Consider the following 20910-nt stretch of genomic DNA (forward strand, 5'->3'; position numbering starts at 1 on the left):
CTGGTGAGGGGTTTGTTACAGTGACAGCTCCCCTAGACAGATCATCACCATGTGTGACTGGTGAGGGGTTTGTTACAGTGACAGCTCCCCTAGACAGATCATCACCATGTGTGACTGGTGAGGGGTTTGTTACAGTGACAGCTCCCCTAGACAGATGACCATGTGTGACTGGTGAGGGGTTTGTTACAGTAACAGCTCCCCTAGACAGATCATCACCATGTGTGACTGGTGAGGTGTTTGTTATAGTGACAGCTCCCCTAGACAGACCATCACCATGTGTGACTGGTGAGGGGTTTGTTACAGTGACAGATCCCCTAGACAGACCATCACCATGTGTGACTGGTGAGGGGTTTGTTACAGTAACAGCTCCCCTAGACAGATCATCACCATATGTGACTGGTGAGGGGTTTGTTACAGTGACAGCTCCCCTAGACAGACCATCACCAAGTGTGACTGGTGAGGTGTTTGTTATAGTGACAGCTCCCCTAGACAGATCATCACCATGTGTGACTGGTGAGGTGTTTGTTATAGTGACAGCTCCCCTAGACAGATCATCACCATGTGTGACTGGTGAGGTGTTTGTTATAGTGACAGCTACTCTAGATCTTAACTTTGACTGGTGAGGGGTTTATAAGTCTCCCCTAGACAGATCATCACCATGTGTGACTGGTGAGGGTGACTGGTGAGGGGTTTGTTACAGTAACAGCTCCCCTAGACAGATCATCACCATATGTGACTGGTGAGGGGTTTATAAGTCTCCCCTAGACATACCTGCATCACAAATTGTGACTGAGGGATTCATTATAATGATGACTCTCTGTACAGATGCTTCAGACCAATAAGATTGTGAAAAGTTTGTGAAAAGATTGTAAGAAGAAATATATTTTTTGACCAGTTTGGTGTTTACTAAAGTAAATTCAGTACAATACAGTAGGGTGATGCAGACTCATTGTGCATCTTATTTTCATTTAGTGTGTGGTGATAGCAATATTTCTTTAATATTTTAGATTTTGTTTTCATTTTGATTTGAATAAAGTATATAATATGCACCCTATCTTTCAGAGGTTGTTATTTTGAATAAACCCTTTATTATTATCAATAATAAACATTAGGGTAAGTGAGCTAACATGTTGTGGTGAAGCATTGTTTGTTGCCATTTTCTCTTTTTATTGACATTCTGTCATTGAAATCATTGCATGCTATACAAATAAAAGCAAATGTGAATCTTGTATTTTTCTCACCTAGTCAAAAGTTATAAACTGTACTTTAGCAAGACACTCAAAGTCCAAAGATAACCCAAAGTTCTAAAAGAATTACATTTTTGAAAATAAAATTTCGACCTGAAGTATGAAAATAATTGCCTCCAACGACTATCAATATGTGTATGTGCATACATGTTCACGAACACAACTGAAAATGACGGACACCTTATCCCCGTGGTAGTGATTAGGTATACGTAATGGGTCACTGAAAATGGAATTGGCAAGAAAATGAGGACACAACAAGACAGCGAGCATCATAAATAGTCGTACAAATATCGGCAGTCAGATGGAAGGATGGAAGAGCACTCTCTTCCAGGAGGCCATGACAGTCAAGTCGAATGAGATTATTCGATAGCCTGACAGATTGGTAATGAAGTTGTGCTCAAGTTAACACTTCACTTGCTACCGTGCTGACGATTAAACCACAGACATTAAAACTAAATATTACCTCATCAGACCATAATAGATGATTTATCAGTAAGTTGTACATTTGTCATATCTTGCTACTTAATCTGTAGCAATTTCTCCAATATATAATCATGCCACACATTTCGTTTACATGGCATATGTTTGTGTGACTATGCAAGTTCATTTTTGTGTGTGGGAAAAGGACCCATTATTTGAGTTTATTGTCACAACAAAAACGCTGCACATATCACTTGCTTGCCATTGTATTGCAGTGTATCGTAGAGTACCGCATCGTCTGACCTACCAGATAGTATTTTCAAGGTCATATGGTTTGAACGTGTAAAAATCATTTACCACGGTCCGAAATCCAATATGGCCGCCATGACGTCATACGTAAAAAGTTTTAGATTGCCACAACTAAAGAAGTTTTAATTATACAGAGGTCATGTAATTGTATTATTTGTAGATACTGTCTAGGGCTAACTTTTTCCAACAAAACGTTTTAGGTCAGAGGTCAAATAAAAAAGTGCTCTAAGGGGTCAAATAAGTCTATTTTTAGAAAATCTTCATTTTTCAATCTTTTTCCATAAAAAATTATTAGTATAATGCAGCATGTTATTCTGATGATTTTGATGTCTTTAGTGTTTCGGTAACATTTGCCATTAACGCGGTACGCCATTTTGAATTAATCTGGCATCTGAGATATAACGTTTCAACAAAGGAGTTGGACGAGGGGAGGTAACTCGTACAATGTGCTGTACGAGTTATCTCCCCTCGTCCAACTTCTTTGTTGAAAACGTTATATCTCAGGATGCCAGATTAATTCAAAATAAAGTGGATGACCTATCAAGTGTTCTAAAATAGTGTTTTACGTTTGTAAAAACCAAGCCTTTAGGTCATTTATGCTAAGTAGGTGAAAAGCCTTTCAAATTCTTATTGTTAGCCAACAATTTCTAGTTTTAATTAGATTTTTGTTCAAATGAACATTATTGACCTACCAGCTAGTACTTTCAAGGTCATATGGTTTGAAAGTGAAAACATCATTTACCACTTGTGATTGTTAGTCAGTAGCATGCTTGCATGGAGCGCTATCAAATTTGCTCAGATCAATGACCTTGAAGTTTGTATCATCTTATTATTTTTAAACAACTTATTTACTACATTAGACACTTGGTCAGTGTCATTTATTTCAATTAATTTAATTGTCCTAAATCCCAGTACTCATAACTTTATGGGATATGAGCAAGATGTTGCGTCTGGTGCGAGTTCAAAATTACCTTTCCAGGAAGTGAGCCTCAATTATTTGTGCTTCATGCCAGCAGGAATTTTGTTAGTATCGGGGGCACTTGGCGTAAATATAATTATCTTCTATGTACTTATAATGTATTTCTAAACAGTTTATATATAAAATTGTAGTATAGTTTCACCCATCCTCATAATTTTGAATCATTTCCATTAAAATCAAGCTTTCCTACATAAACCTTAGTAAATTTAAGCACCACTCCAGGGAGAAACATAAAACATAGAGGCCATGATTTTTTTTTGATAAATCACCTTCAGCCCTTTCCATCCATGTAGAGTATTTAATTCTACTAAATCTGGGCCTTAAAGAAAAAATCCAGTCGATTTGACCCAAACATGTAATCGATCTGATGATCATTTTGTCCGCTTTACCTATATTTCTCTTTGTTTTCTCTTCACTTTCATTCTTTAACCGATCATTTGATTACTATGACCTTGAACTTTGATGGACAAGGTCAACTATTTGCACAATTATTGCAGCCAGCAACTCGTGCTCAACATGCGATGATTATCAAGTGTATATGTGTCATACTAATGAAAGAAAATATTTGAATTGAAATTTTTGGATAATTTTGAATTTTGGCTGGAAAACAAAAGTGCCATATCTGCGTCATTTTTGATGATTTGACCTTGAAATGTTGCAAACACCTTCATCGGGGCAGGCTCTTTAAAATGTGACCCAAATAATTTACTGTGACCTTGAATGAAGGCCGTCATGGTCAACAAAAAGCATAACATTTGTAGCCAGCAATACATGCTATCGATATGTCACACATCAAGCTTTCATGTGTATAGTTAAAGGAGCAGAAACCTTTTTATCTGCAATTATGGATGATTTTTGAATTTTTGGCGGGAAAAACTTTTTTTTTCAAAGTGCCATACTAGTAACTAAAATTCTCTGTTATTGTTTATCTGACGATCATACAACTTACATATTCTGTTTCATATGCGATATTATTGACCTACTTTTGACCCTATAGCAAGGCCTTGGCCTTGACACATTCTCTAATAACATGTCATTGACCAAATTCTAACCGATTTCCAATGAAAACTTAACAAAGTATGCTACAATATGTTGAGTTCCTTTATAAACTATAGTAAAAGTGTTACTCAAGGTTCATGGAATTTACAATTTTGATAAAGAACCTTCCATCCATGAATAGTATATCATTCTGCCATATATCTGGGTTTTAAGAAGATTTTTGAAGGTCAATTTGACTCATTTTAGCCACACCTCTCAGGGGTAGGGACCATATACACCGTGGAGAAGGTTAACGGACTTATATATATACTTTACAATTTCGGCAGACATTTAGCTAAGGAAGGTTTCAGGAAAATTTCATCAAAAAAAGTTGAGGAATTTTTTTAGAAGTTGAAATGTGAAATGTGGAAATGTTAACTAAGCCTAACGACGGACGACGACTTACGAAGCCGTATTGAAAAAGGTCATTAAAGCACTTCTGTTCTTTAAAAAGTGGGACGAAATGGTTGGGGAGGGAGCCTGATCCTTACCACACATAATCCAAATCGATTGCGTGTGAAACCCCCTAACAGTTATGCCGTACATTACTGTACAGTAGGCTACTACTAACAGTAGACTGCAGTTTGGCGCCCTAAAACATTTGACCACTGGGTTCGACATATCCTATTTTTGACATTAAGCCTAATGAAACATATGTATGTATAACTCGCCCGACTACGATGGCCGATAGCGGCCGTACATATAATACACCTAGTTATACATAAATATGTACTAAATGACAAGTTTCATTAGGTACATTTAAAACTTTCAAAAATAAAATATGTACAGAATGAAAAATGTACAGAATGAATTATGTACAAATAATACTTTCAAAAAGAAAATATGTACAAAATTGATTATGTACATAAAACAATCCTGAAAGAATGCATGGAATGCTCCGGAGTATGGTCGGCCATCGTAGATAACACGATTTAAGCGCTGGTTTCTCAACTGAGTGTTGTCTTACACTTATAAAAGTTGAAAATCCACTGGAAGTAAGTTGATATGGGATTTGACGAAGCATACAATTCCAATGAAAAAAATATCAAGCGATCAACACAGCTTGTCATTTGTTGCTACATTGAGTGAAATGTAGCAATGTCCATCCGCAAGAAGAGTGACGCGATTAAATAAACAGATGTGTTTCGATATCACCATTTTTTTACATTCTATTTAATTGTAAAACAATAGAGTTTTTTACAAGGGTTTCATCTCGTATAAGTTTATCTTGCATTAAATAATGTAACAACCCAAATGGAATACACGATTGTATGGCAAATTCACACCAGGTCTTTTCAACTTCCAACTGGTTAACAAAGCTCAAAGCTTCATTGAAATGTAAATCCACAATATCGTCATCAGATAATATCACACAAGCATATCCTAGCTGATTAGCTTGACCATCTTTACGTCCTAGACATATGAAAAGCGCAGTTATCTTAGCTTTAATGATATACGCATAGGAAAGGCGCAACACATTTTTAAATATTCTCCAATAAGCTTTTTCTTCAATACGTTCGATAAAATACTCCTGTTGTTTTTTCTTTAATCAACTCTGTATCCATTATGAATATACTTCAGCACCAATGTGTTCGTTGAATACGAATAACGATATAATATAGTCTGTGTAGATTGAGTTGTCTTCTGTCCAAAGTTTTCCAAAAATTTAAGAGATGTCCACCTCTTTTGAAAGACTGCTATACCTTTCCTCTATCAATGATTGAATGTCTCATGCATGAACGTTGTAGTGTTAACATTTTGTGGAAGTGTAGCGTCTATCTAAATTATAAAAATCTACACCTCTCGTTTAATCAACACAAAGATAGTTTTTCGACCATTTTTCTCCATTGCGATGATATCTAGATAGTCCCATGATTTAAGAATCACTCCACACATAAAACACTGAACTTGGTCACTAATTCCATTGTTAAAAAACCGTCACGTCCAAGGTCATATGGAGTATGTCGTATATGACGTGACCATTCTTTAAAAGTGTTCAAACGGCTGACAACTTGAAGCATAGAGGGATGTTTAGGAGTGAAAGTTTTTTTAACAAGTCTCCAGATATAGGCACAGTCTACTTACCTTCTCTGATTGACAGACGTAGTTGACTTTTAACTTTCTTTATGATGACTTGTTCTGTAATATCCAACCGACAGACAATTTGACTTGTGTAAAATCTCTTTACTTGTTACGAAATCTATTTGAGCTTGAGCCATAATATTTAATTTTTTGATAGGTGTCCTTATTTTATAGCGTACTAAAAGTGATCCTGATTTCGTATCAGCATGAGGTCATTTAAATATAGAACTGGTGAAATACATAGGTAGACTACAAAGCTTTAAGGTCAGGATTTCTCAAATCCTCACAAGATCCTCATAAAATCCTCAGATCCTCACTAGGATCCTCATGGATCGTTATCGATCCTCACTTAATCCTCAGATTCTCATTGATCCTCGCTTCTATTTTACATCAACTTTTATACATAATTCATTTTGTACATTTTTCATTCTGTACATATTTTCTTTTTGAAAGTATTATTTGTACATAATTCATTCTGTACATTTTTTCATTCTGTACATATTTTCTTTTTAAAAGTATTATTTGTACATAATTCATTCTGTACATAATTCATTCTGTACATTTTTCATTCTGTACATATTTTCTTTTTGAAAGTTTTAAATGTACCTAATGAAACTTGTCATTTAGCACATATGTATGTATAATTAGGTGTATTATATGTACGGCCGCTATCGGCCATCGTACCCGACCCATATATGTCATGTCAGAAACTTGTGGGTATCAGTTGCGTTTCGTAATAAATACAAATATTCCGGTCTATATATTTTGCGGAATACCGATAGTAAACTTCCGCTTCCACGATGGCAGAGATTCACAACACTGTCAAACAACTAATCAATGATAATGGGAAAGATGAGTTTCTCACGGCATCAGAGATTCTCCTTAAGTTTGCCGATAACATCATCAACCATCCAAATGATCCAAAGTATAGAAAAATACGACTTGCGAACCCTACAATCGAAAACAAATTATTGCCAGTGTGAAAATTTAAGCACCACTCCAGGGAGAAACATAAAACATAGAGGCCATGATTTTTTTGATAAATCACCTTCAGCCCTTTCCATCCATGAAGAGTATTTAATTCTACTAAATCTGGGCCTTAAAGAAAAAATCCAGTCGATTTGACCCAAAACATATGTAATAGATCTGATGATCATTTTTCCGCTTTACCTATATTTCTCTTTGTTTTCTTTTCACTTTCGTTCTTTAACCGATCATTTGATTACTATGACCTTGAACTTTGATGGACAAGGTCAACTATCTGCACAATTATTGCAGCCAGCAACTCGTGCTCAACATGCGATGATTATCAAGTGTATATGTGTCATACTAATGAAAGAAAACATTTGAATTGCAATTTTTGGACAATTTTGTATTTTGGCTGAAAAAGTGCCATATCTGCGTCATTTTTGATGATTTGACCTTGAAATGTTGCAAACACCTTCATCGGGGCAGGCTCTTTAAAATGTGACCCAAATAATTTACTGTGACCTTGAATGAAGGCCAACGTCAAGGTCAACAAAAAGCATAACATTTGTAGCCAGCAATACATGCTATCGATATGTCACACATCAAGCTTTCATGTGTATAGTTAAAGGAGCAGAAACCTTTTTATCTGCAATTTTGGATGATTTTTGAATTTTTGGCGGGAAAAACTTTTTTTCCCAAAAGTGCCATACTAGTAACTAAAATTCTCTAATTGTTTATCTGACGATCATACAACTTCCATATTCTGTTTCATATGCGATATTATTGACCTACTTTTGACCCTATAGCAAGGCCTTGGCCTTGACACATTCTCTAATAACATGTCATTGAAAATGGTTAGCCCTGGCCAAATTCTAACCGATTTCCAATGAAAACTTAAAGTATGCTACAATATGTTGAGTTCCTTTATAAACTATAGTAAAAGTGTTACTCAAGGGTCATGAAATTTACAATTTTGATAAAGAACCTTCCATCCATGAATAGTATATCATTCTGCCATATATCTGGGTCTTGAGAAGATTTTTGATGGTCAATTTGACTCATTTTAGCCACACCTCTCAGGGGTAGGGACCATATATACACAGTGGAGAAGGTTAACGGACTTATATAATATTATATACTTTACAATTTCGACAGACATTTAGCTAAGGAAGGTTTCAGGAAAATTTCATCAAAAAAAGTTGAGGAATTTTTTTACAAGTTGAAATGTGAAATGTGGAAATGTTAACTAAGCCTAACGACGGACGACGACTTACGAAGCCGTATTGAAAAAAAGGTCATTAAAGCACTTCTGTTCTTTAAAAAGTGGGACGAAATGGTTGGGGAGGGAGCCTGATCCTGACCACATAATCCAAATTGATTGCGTGTGAAACCCCGTAACAGTACTAGTTATGCCGTACATTACTGTACAGTAGGCTACTACTAACAGTAGAATGCAGTTTGGCGCCCTAAAACATGTGACCACTGGGTTCGACATATCCTATTTTTGACATTAAGCCTAATGAAACATATGTATGTATAACTCGCCCGACCCATATATAGTGTCATGTCAGATACTTGTGGGTATCAGTTGCGTTTCGTAATAAATACAAATATTCCGGTCTATATATTTTGCGGAATACCGATAGTAAACTTCCGCTTCCACGATGGCAGAGATTCACAACACTGTCAAACAACTAATCAATGATAATGGGAAAGATGAGTTTCTCACGGCATCAGAGATTCTCCTTAAGTTTGCCGATAACATCATCAACCATCCAAATGATCCAAAGTATAGAAAAATACGACTTGCGAACCCTACAATCGAAAACAAATTATTGCCAGTGTCTGGTGCATTGGAATGTTTGTTTGAGATGGGATTTATAGAGGTACTGTAACTTCAAATGGTCTCAAGTTATTTCCCCCTAAACATGTTCCATAGGCCAAGTACATGTGGCAACTGTACATGTGTTCGACATGTCCTATTTGACGTATATATTAATGAAACGTGCATGTATCTCAAAGCGGGTTGTTTTTACTTTGCCGGTCGCCAGAAGTTTCTGGGGACCGGCAAAGTAAAAATGCTACCTCAAAGCACTACATGACTTCTGAAAACTCACCCGACCCACAGGGACAATATAACTGGGACATGTATGATGTTGGGAGGGGTCCTCCTAAATACACTGTACATAAATAGACCTGAATCAGGTTATGAATGGGTTTTGAAGGTTTTTATCGCTTATAATGATTATGCAAGAGAAGTGATGTCATTACATAACTTCAACTTCATTCTGCAGGTTCTCCTTGTTCTTGTAGCGGGACTGGACTGGGTCGATCATCGGTGACCAGGTAGCTCAATTGGTAGAGCATCCGGCTAGTGATCGTAGGTCCCGGGTTCGAACCCTGTTCTGGCCGCTACATTTTCTCCTCTCCTGTTGCAAAATTGGCGCCCAACTAAAAAAATACCCACAGTGGTGGTATAAGAGTGTCTTGTGTCTTTGAGGGCGAAAAAATGAAGGTGTGTAGGGGGATTGGACTGGGTCAATCATCGGTGACAAGGTAGCTCAATTGGTAGAGCATCTGTTCGGAGGTCCCGGGTTCGAATCCCGATCTGGCATTTTTAACTCGCAGACATACGCATGGAACTTCAAACTATGACATTATATAAAAGCAGTATATTCATTGAATCGGAGCTGAAACACATCAATTTGCATTAACCAAAACTGAACCAAGAATGACATTCACTACATTAGTCGGCGACAAGACATGTTTAACTGCATTACATATTTTCCCCAATTTTTGTAATATGTCTATACTGTGTGTCAAAGTAACATTTTTATGTGTAGATGCTCTAACCATTTGAGCTATGTGGCCATTAGCGTCCAGTTCTGCTAAAGTTGGATTGTGTTTGAAAAAAAAAAACAGAAAAAAAGAAAAACAAAAGTTCACAATGTATAACATGTGAGTAAAACAAATATGCCCCTACAAATAAACAACTACTGTGCGAGTGACTTTTGAAAGTGGTTGTAAGACAGTATTAGAAAACTATGCAGACAATTTCCTCGACTGTAGATAATGTCTGCTGTACGACGTTTATGTACCTGTGTACAATGTCCACTACACGTCGGTAATTAAGTGATGCCCATTGTGTCTGTGGACAATTTCCTGATTGTCTTTGAACAATATCCTTTTTCCAAAAACAAAGACTCCAAGTTTGAAATGATTACTCTCTACTGCCATTAGTATATGATAAGGTATAGGGTGGCTATAAAAATTCAAAAATAGATACAGATGTATCTGCTAATTTATAAATATTCCATTATGTCATTACCAGGTAATAAGAAAATTTAAAACTAAGTTTAATTACTTAGCACTAAATCTTTCATAATTTAAAAAGATGCATGTGTGTTTACAGGATGGTGAGTTTCTGACATTTCCTACCAACATTCCTCCAACTCTCACTCTGATACAAGTAAGGAATGAACTGCACACTGCTATACAGCTTGTCAGGTCTTCGACTGGAGGACCGTCAACAGGGCAGGCAACACCAAGGATCCAACAGCCATCAGTCACTCCTCCAGCAAGACAGGTTGTCCAAAGGTCACCCCAAGCTATGCAGGTACAGCTGACACAGTTTTACTTTATATAGCTACAAATGTTAAGGTGTTTAACCCCCTGTTCGATGATTGTCCTATTGGTGGGTTATTCATGATCACCCTATTGTCCATCTGTAAGCCACAATCCTTGTTATCACTATTTCTTAAGAAGTCTTCAAGAGCAATTCTCAAAATGTGAACGCTGTCCTTGGAATCTAGTTGTGCCTGTTCAATTTAAGTTTGATCGGGAAAACAAAATGGTCTATAGGCAGCCATCTTGAATTTTGAAAGTTGAAGTTTGTTATCGCAATTAGTTGAGAAGTAATTTAAGGTTCCCCTCAGTCTCTGGTTATGCACATTCAATTTTGAGACTGATTGGGGAAACGAAATGGCCGACAAACAGCTATTTTGGATTTTGTTTGAAGTTTGTTATCACTATTCTTGAGAGGAACTGGAAGGACTTTTCTCAAACTACATGAGGCCATATATATTGAGAAATGTCCTTCCATTTCCACTCAAGAATAGTGATAACAAACTTGCTTAAAGTTATTTCTCTCAAATTTCTTAATTATTCTTTCTCTGATTAAATAATCATGTAGGTTCCATATGCTTTTATGATGAAGGGGGAAAGTTGACAAAAGATCAAGCAGTAATTCATTGTCATTGTAATTTGTACTGGTACATACATTGTGGGGTCCTTTCTGACATGTGGATAGTATGGTATATTTGTAGAAATGTTTATATACATGTAAATACAAAATGTATGTTTATATTTCAGCAAGCAGAAAGGCAATTTTTCAGAAAGATTGAATCAAATTTGGTACATGTGCTGAGCTATGAAAAGAGAGATTTGCAGATTAAGGCGAGGTCGCTTATTCCAATGGAAGAGTTAAACAAAAAGGCAAGAAACAGTTTCAGTGCTTTACAGGCAGCTGATAAAGATACCTCTGCTGTGGGGGTTCAGGACTGCTTTCTCTTGTCTCTTCTGGCCTGGTTTAAGAATTCTTTCTTCAAGTGGGTGGATGCTCCCGAGTGTGATATTTGCAAGGGTACGACACGCAGCATAGGAATGGCAGAATCAAGTCAAGAAGACTTGAATTGGGGAGCGTCACGTGTAGAGAACTACAGGTGTGACAGGTGTAATAAATCTGTGCGCTTTCCTCGCTACAATGACCCAGGTAGACTTTTAGATACTAGACGGGGTCGGTGTGGGGAGTGGGCGAACTGTTTCACGCTCTGTTGCAGGGCTGTGGGTTTTGAAGCCAGGTATGTTCTAGACTGGACTGATCATGTGTGGACAGAAGTGTACTCAACCAGTCAAAAAAGGTGGCTGCACTGTGATCCGTGTGAAAATGCCTGTGATAAACCACTTCTGTATGAATGTGGGTGGGGAAAGAAACTGACCTATGTGTTAGCGTTCTCAAAGGATGAGGTTCAAGATGTCAGCTGGAGGTACAGCTCTAATTTCAAGGAAATGATGAGTCGCAGACAGGAAGTGCGGGAAAACTGGTTAGGTCAGGTTTGCTTCCGCCTATGGAATGAAAAAAACAAAGTAGTTTCAGAAGAAAGACGTAAGGAAATGGAGAAAAGATGTATAGTGGAAGTCGTGGAATTCATTACCCAGAAGAAAAAAGATGAAAATGATCTATCAGGACGAACCACTGGGTCACTAGCTTGGAGATTAGCTCGTGGGGAAACGGGAAGCTCACCACAGGCTAGCAATGTTCCATTTGTCTTTACACCAGCAGACAGTGAAAAACAGAATAAATTATTACATGTCAGGTAGGTAAAATCATAGACAGTGAAAACAATAAATTATTACATTCAGGTAGGTACAACCATAGAGACTTAAAATCAATAATTTTTTACATGTCTGGTAAGTATAAAACCATAGTTTATAGGTTTTTGGCATATTAAGTTCAAACAGTACATGTGTATGCATGGTTATAGAATGATAGGGATAAACTTTGTCAGGGTGTGGTTGAGTCTAGAGAAGTAAAAAGTGCAACAATTTATTATCCCCAATTACCAGGTAATTAAAAACATAGAGTCAATTTGTGATGACAAACAACAAATGATACCCACATTATAACAGTATCATCATTCAAAAAATTGATAAAAATGAGACAAATATCAAAGAAAAAGAAAAATACAAATTTTCATGGAGATGCCTGAAAAAGTACAAAGAGTAAAAGACCAGGTGCTCTGACAGGAAGGAAATCTTCTGCTTTATCAGTGAAACATATCGTACAGGTCTACAGGTCTAGTTCAAATCCTGTCTGCAGGTAGCAGATTATAATTAACAGGTAAAAGCTGGTGATGGCTATTGCCCCTATAGCTAATTATCTATTGCAGGAGTATTCATCATATGGAGGGTGTGTTTGTATATTTTAGAATTTTGGTGGTCATCCATCCAGGTTAAAGGTCATACTTGACCTCATACTTTTAAAGAAACCACACAGGATATCTCTTGAACTGCTGAACAGATTTAATATAAGATCATTTGATTAACACCAAATACCTTAATTACAACATCTAGTTAAACTACACTTGATTTAGCTTTGGTGGTCATTGGTCAATATTAATTGTCAAAGCCTCCGATCTTCCATCTTGCAAATAAACTGGCCATTGTATATTGTTAAGTTGTTGAGCAATAGAGGTAAAGTGTCATGTCCATGGACACAGCCACAACACCACACACGGTCTGTTTCTCAGTTTCACGAGAAACACAAACTGCCATGGGTAGGGAGGGCAAAGGAGTGAACGGTAACATGCGAAATGGAAAGACTTGTATGTAGGCAATGAATTATTTTATATGTTGATTGCATCACGTCTAGGTAATTATTAACTAAGGATGATATATTTTGATAGGTATAATTGTGCTAAAGATGAGTATACTCGAGTCACCAATGGGAATGAGAAAACATCTGGATTTGTCTCCTGCTTGTCCAAGTGCACTAACATGTTCCGCAAGGAAGAACACGACTGGAAAATGGTTTACCTTGCTCGAAATAAGGAACTGCCCATTGCTGCCCTGTCTTGGAAGTTTGATTTTAAAGGTATAATTTGTCTGTCATGCAATGTTCATAAACTTTAATCAACAAATATTGATGAAAGTTGCTTTGAATGACTAGTTAAAGGTCCTGACCAAATATAGTACAATGTATTTCTATATTTTTAAGTGAAAGTAAGATTCACAATGGTAGCCGTGACCCTCATGTTCAAAATCAATTTTGACATTATAAGCCAAATATTATAAACTTCATAATAGATAATAGGACTTAATACATGAATAAGTCAAGTCTGTATATAAAGGACACCCAAGAGAAAAGGCAAAAGTGTCCTTTATATATAGAGATGTGTCCTTAAAAGACCTTAATAGAAGATAACTTTGTTCAGTAAGTTATGTCCTTCATTATAAATGAAGAACCAAGTGAGAATCAAGTTTTGTTGCAGTACATTACATATCATATACACAAAATCTAAAGTTTTGTTCGGATATTTAAAAGTAACAGTTTCAAAATGATTCCTCACAATATCAAACTATAGGTTTAGCTAATTCAGAAGTATACTAAATGTAAAAGAAAGTAAAGGTAATATCAATAGAGGTAATTCTTACTAAATTGTTTACTACGTACTGAGAGAATTCTCACTAAATTGTTTACTACGTACTGAGAGAATTCTTACTAAATTGTTTACTACGTACTGAGAGAATTCTCACTAAATTGTTTACTACGTACTGAGAGAATTCTCACTAAATTGTTTACTACGTACTGAGAGAATTCTTACTAAATTGTTTACTACGTACTGAGAGAATTCTCACTAAATTGTTTACTACATACTGAGAGAATTCTTACTAAATTGTTTACTACGTACTGAGAGAACAGGCAAATTAAAAAAAAAAAAATTTATGTTTGAAATATTTAATTTTCTCTTACCTCTGATAATTTTAGTTCCTAACAACGTTTAAGATATATTTTCTGAAGTCCGTGTACATTTAGTGGTTTTATTCTTATATTACGATGCATTGGGGAAAAAACAGCTACATAAGTCTGGATTTACTGTTTTCTGGTTCAGCCATTTACTATAGCTATATACTGTACACAAAGAAAAGTTCTGCTGAAAACTATGCGCTTGTCAGATATTATTAATTTTTACAAATTCTGGACAAAAAATAATTGTCCACCATCTGCTTTAGATAGGTGTCCACTACATATACTGTATACATGATATTTATACATGTACAGAGATTTTTATTGAGAACTCCTTGTACTGTCCGTTATGGACAGGTGTCTGCTATATAAGGGTTTCAGCTATGAGAGGTTTCGTGTATACTCACAGTATTACATTGTTACTATTTTACCTTTTTTCTGCCAACAGATTCCGGATTAAAAGTCAGAAACATTGAAATTTGTGTCAAGAGCGCAACGTACGAGAATGGTGTTGTGTCATGGAGACTGTGCAGTGATGATCATTGTGCGATACTTAAAGGTAAGGCAGTGACACATTGATATGTAAATTTGTATGACAAACAATAATGTTTCAACTAATTTAAAAGAAGTTAATATGTTATTAAAAAGATTTTAAATGAGATCCGTTACATGTCTATAGTATTATGGTATTTTAACCTTAGCCAGTCGTCAGGACTGTGACAGTTCACTGACAAAATTAATTGCTATTTCATCTGAAGAATCGTATGCCACCTGTAAGTTGTGTGTCGCGAAAAATGCCAGATGCCCAGGACAGCTAATGTTCATGTTGAGACAGTTGTTAACTGGTCGTACACTTGTCATTGTTAACTGGTCGTACACTTGTCATTGTTAACTGGTCGTACACTTGTCATTGTTAACTGGTCGTACACTTGTCATTGTTAACTGGTCGTACACTTGTCATTGTTAACTGGTCGTACACTTGTCATTGTTAACTGGTCGTACACTGTTAACTGGTCGTACACTGTTAACTGGTCGTACACTTGTCGTTGTTAACTGGTCGTACACTTGTCAAGTTAACTGGTCGTACACTTGTCAAGCTAACTGGTCGTACACTTGTCGTTGTTAACTGGTCGTACACTTGTCGTTGTTAACTGGTCGTACACTTGTCGTTGTTAACTGGTCGTACACTTGTCGTTAACTGGTCGTACACTTGTCGTTGTTAACTGGTCGTACACTTGTCGTTGTTAACTGGTCGTACACTTGTCGTTGTTAACTGGTCGTACACTTGTCGTTGTTAACTGGTCGTACACTTGTCGTTGTTAACTGGTCGTACACTTGTCGTTGTTAACTGGTCGTACACTTGTCGTTGTTAACTGGTCGTACACTTGTCAAGCTAACTGCATTTAAAAATGATTGTTATCTTTAACATAGTTTTTTGCATGTGATATCTTAATTCCAATCCCCAAAAATGAACTCTAATATGGCCATAGTGACTTTCCCATGGTGTTTTAGCAGAAACATTTAAATTAGATTCTATTCATGGGAGCGTTTTGTGTTGTGTCCGGCTGTCCTTCCAGCCTTCTGCACATTATCTTGTCTCCAGGCTCTATCTCCTATACTTTTCCACATTGGCACTTCATACTTGGGCATGGGCTCCCCCAACTGAGGCTGTGTGTTGCATACGAAAAGTAGGTCATTCTGACCTACATTTTGACTTTTGACTTTCATCAAAGAAAAATGTTGTCTGGGCTCTATCTCCTACACTTCTTAACCCTTGTACTTCATACTTGGGACATGGGTTCACCTAAAATAGTCAGAGCGTCGCATACCAAAATTAGGTCAGTTATAGTATCAGTTCAAATAAGCACTTTCGTTTGATCAAATTATTCATATTGCCTCTTTGAATTTTTTATCTCTATCTGAATCCTGATATTAGATTAGTAATATAACTAAAATTCATACCACCAAATGCAATTGATATATATATATATATATGATAAATAGATGTCACCAGATCCAATTTCATGGTAAAAAGACACCTCTTATTGGTAAATATCCATCAGATTTATTTAACATATGTGCACTCTTGGCATATAACTTCACATTCCATTGTGGACTGTAATTTGCTGAATTGTTTTGTTTTTCAGTATTACAGTAGACTTGGTGTTTTATAGTCAGATTACCGTAAAGGCTCCTGGGCCTCTCGTTTACAATACAATTTACATTTCTTTATTGATGTCTGTTTTACCAATAGTAGTAATGGACATTTAGCTTATTTGTAATAATCTTGTTTTGTTAACCACATATACTTCAAATTTAATGCACAGGGGCTTGACATGTTCCTTTGATCCAGATCACTACGGGTCGGACTCTGGGGTTAAATTTTCATTCTGGGTCATATGAATGTGTCAAGCCCCTGTGACTTAATGTAACATTTTTCTGTAACAGTTGTTAATTTCTTTCCAACAGGTACAGATGACCTCAAATCTGTAAGTGACCTTAATGGCGTGAACAGCATGACTTTGACAGCAAACCTCAGTGGCGGAAAAGGAGATGTTGCTTGGCAACACACACAGCTCTTCCGGCAGAAAAATGATGACTTTGATACCTACCCTTTTGAAGTGAAGATATACTTGGAGTAACCAGATATATCCTAGTGTATAAGACACCTAACACTAAACCTTACCCTATCATTTAGATTGTTTCACCACCTGGTCATGTATGAAAACAAAAGTTTTTAGTTCACTGGTACAAAGATTTTTGTATAAATGGTGACTCTGGTGTCCTCTGGGTCTGGAAGGGCGGGGCCAAATGGGGGAAATTCCTTTAAATCTCTTTTAATTTGGTCATAAGCATCCTTTGGGAAGTGGAAAAAATGAACATAGGAAGTTTGAGAAGTATCCCCTCCTTCCAGTACATGTACTTCTCAAGTTAAAGAGATAACATGGATTTTTTGTGGAGAACGATGGACCATGGAGGTAGAGCAATAGCCTGCTATCTGATGGTGGTAGGCTAAAAATGTCATTATGGTTTAACAGAGACATAATTGTTGGTCAGAAATCAGTATTTTTTGGATTTTTGATGGCAAAAATATTAAGCATGTTCATGTAACTATAAATTAAAACTAAAACTACCATGTCCTCTTTTACCAAATGGAAGAATATTGAATTATTCCTGAAAAATAGAAATGCCTCCAAAGATTTCAATAATATTTTTTTCAAAAATAGCACTAAAACTTAATGATTCATGGGCTTAGTTAAATATTCAAGGTTACCTTCCATTGTTACAAAAATACAGAATTCCAATGGTTTCGGTACAAAGTTTACCCCCATATTTTAACAACAAACTCTTTTTCTTTTCAAGTCACATTTAGTACTTCCTAACCTTTGACTTTTAGGCATCTCTGAAGCTTAAACTGTCATACATGTGCATACCGAAGGGTATATCCTATGTGAAGTCCAGAATCTACTATATATAATATAGTTTAAAACTTGTACTAGTTGTGATTTTTGTATCCCATTTAATTGTTATCTCAGAGTTTCAAAGACTTTAAAGTGATAATGACTTCTCACCAGACTTATCACTAATATTTATGTACTGTGTAAATGATTAGATTTAGTGATGGAAAGTGCCTAACTAAACTCTAACAAATATTAATTATCAATAATTATCAATTTGAAATTGATGATGATATACATTTTAAACATTTTATTTTACTGTTTATCAGGTAACTGATATGCTAAGAGATATATTTGAATGATTTGCAGCGACTGTGAAAAATTTATGAAGTTTGTTGTGTGTGTATGAAATCTGTAGGATGAGTATTTTATGTAGTTATAACTTCTACCATAATTTGAAAACTTATCATTCCTGTTTTGTCATGTGCTTGTGCTTAAAAAATCTGAATAAAACTATTAATTCCATAAGAATCCAAGATGTTTCCAGAATCTACGTAATTACTGTTGGTACAGGTATAAAATACATTACGGAAATTGATTTTCACACCATATAGGTTTAACCTTTTATAATTTGATGTAGTTAAGCTTGGTTAAATCAAATTTGAAAATGCGAAATTCAATAACACACCTCTGACCCAAATGGTTAAATTGAAGATGTAGTTTATTTCTCAAAAATCAAGCTATTTTTTAGCTCACCTGCCCGAAGGGCAAGTGAGCTTATGCCGTGGCGCGGCGTCCGTCGTCCGGCCGTCCGTCCGGCGTCAACTTTTCCATTCAAGCAACTTCTTCTCAATAACCAAAAGGCCCAGAGACCTAATATTGGGCCTGTAGCATGCTGGGGTGAAGGGCTACCAAGTTTGTTCAAATGAATAAAGTTGACCTTCATTCAAGGTCACAGGGGTCAAAAAGGCTAAAATCTTTAAACGACTTCTTCTCAATAACCAAGAGTCCCAGGGAGTTGATATTGGGTCTGTAGCATGCTGGGGTGAAGGGCTACCAAGTTTGTTCAAATGAATGACTGACTATCATTCAAGGTCACAGGGGTCAAATATGCTTAAAAATCTTTAAACGACTTCTTCTAAATAACCAAGAGTCCCAGGGACTTGATATTGGGTCTGTAGCATGCTGGGGTGAAGGGCTACCAAGTTTGTTCAAATGAATGACCTTGACCTTCATTCAAGCTCACAGGAGTCAAAAAGGCTAAAATCTTTAAACGACTTCTTCTCAATAACCAAGAGTCCCAGAGACCTAATATTTGGCCTGTAGCATGCTGGGGTAAAGGGCTACCAAGTTTATTCAAATGAATGACCTTGACCTTCATTCAAGGTCACAGGAGTCAAAAAGGCTAAAATCTTTAAACAACTTCTTCTCAATAACCAAGAGTCCCAGGGAGTTGATATTGGGTCTGTGGCATGCTGGGGTGAAGGGCTACCAAGTTTGTTCAAATGAATGACCTTGACCTTCATTCAAGGTCACAGGAGTCAAAAAGGCTAATATCTTTAAACAACTTCTTCTCAATAACCAAGAGTCCCAGGGAGTTGATATTGGGTCTGTAGCATGCTGGGGTGAAGGGCTACCAAGTTTGTTCAAATGAATGACCTTGACCTTCATTCAATGTCACAGGAGTCAAAAAGGCTAAAATCTTTAAACAACTTCTTGTCAATAACCAAGAGTCCCAGAGACCTAATATTTGGCCTGTAGCATGCTGGGGTGAAGGGCTACCAAGTTTGTTCAAATGAATGACCTCGACCTTCATTCAAGGTCACAGGAGTCAAAAGGGCTAAAATCTTTAAACGGCTTCTTCTCAATAACCAAGAGTCCAAGAGACCTAATATTTGGCCTGTAGCATGCTGGGGTGAAGGGCTCCCAAGTTTGTTCAAATGAATGGCCTTGACCTTCATTCAAGGTCACAGGAGTCAAAAAGGCTAAAATCTTTAAACAACTTCTTCTCAATAACCAAGAGTCCCAGGGAGTTGATATTGGGTCTGTAGCATGCTGGGGTGAAGGGCTACCAAGTTTGTTCAAATGAATGACCTTGACCTTCATTCAAGGTCACAGGAGTCAAAAGGGCTAAAATCTTTAAACGACTTCTTCTAAATAACCAAGAGTCCCAGGGAGTTGATATTGGGTCTGTAGAATGCTAGGGTAAAGGGCTACCAAGTTTGTTCAAATGAATGACCTTGACCTTCATTCAATGTCACAGGAGTCAAAAAGGCTAAAATCTTTAAATGACTTCTTCTCAATAACCAAGAGTCCCAGGGAGTTGTTATTGGGTCTGTAGAATACTGGGGTAAAGGGCTCTCAAGTTTGTTGAAATGAATGACCTTGCCCTTCATTCAAGGTCACAGCAGTCAAAAAGGCTAAAATCTTTAAGCGACTTCCTCTCAATAACCAAGCGTCTAAGGGATTTGATATTTGGTCTGTAGCATGCTGGGGTGAAGGGCTACCAACTTTGTTCAAATGAATGACCCTGACTCACATTCAAGGTCACGTCGATCAAGTATGCTTAAATCTTTAAATGACTTTTAGTGAATAGCTTAAGTGCCGAGAGACATTATATTGGTCATGTAGCATGCTTTCAAATAACTGCAGGATCCATATATGAAAAGATCACTGCATTGCAGGTGAGCGATTTGGGCCCATTGGGCCCTTGTTCATTATTTATTTTTTAAACAATATTGTCATCATTATTATAGATATACCATACAACAGGTAATTATTACAAGAAAAATAGTTTTATTTTGCCGCCGTAGCTCAAGCTGGTTTGAGAGTCGACCATGTAATCTTGTGTGAAGATCCGACGTGAGTGGTTGGATGCTCCCGTCCTGTATCGGTTTGTGTGTCCCCGGAAGTCTGTGCTGTTGTGGCTATTTTCTCTGGCAA

General features: G+C 36.7%; 1 protein-coding gene across 1 annotated transcript; it reads left to right on the plus strand.

Moving 5' to 3' along the window:
- Positions 1 to 8672: 8672 nt before the first annotated feature.
- On the plus strand, positions 8673 to 18078 carry LOC117334273 (peptide-N(4)-(N-acetyl-beta-glucosaminyl)asparagine amidase-like). Its single transcript, XM_033893786.1, has 6 exons — positions 8673 to 8930; positions 10457 to 10660; positions 11416 to 12419; positions 13509 to 13696; positions 15018 to 15128; positions 17039 to 18078. Exons 1-6 carry the CDS (start codon positions 8709 to 8711, stop codon positions 17209 to 17211), a joined length of 1902 nt encoding a protein of 633 aa, XP_033749677.1. The 5' UTR covers positions 8673 to 8708; the 3' UTR covers positions 17212 to 18078.
- Positions 18079 to 20910: the final 2832 nt, after the last annotated feature.

The sequence above is a fragment of the Pecten maximus genome, chromosome 9 (assembly GCF_902652985.1).
Source record: "Pecten maximus chromosome 9, xPecMax1.1, whole genome shotgun sequence".
Lineage (NCBI taxonomy): Eukaryota > Metazoa > Mollusca > Bivalvia > Pectinida > Pectinidae > Pecten > Pecten maximus.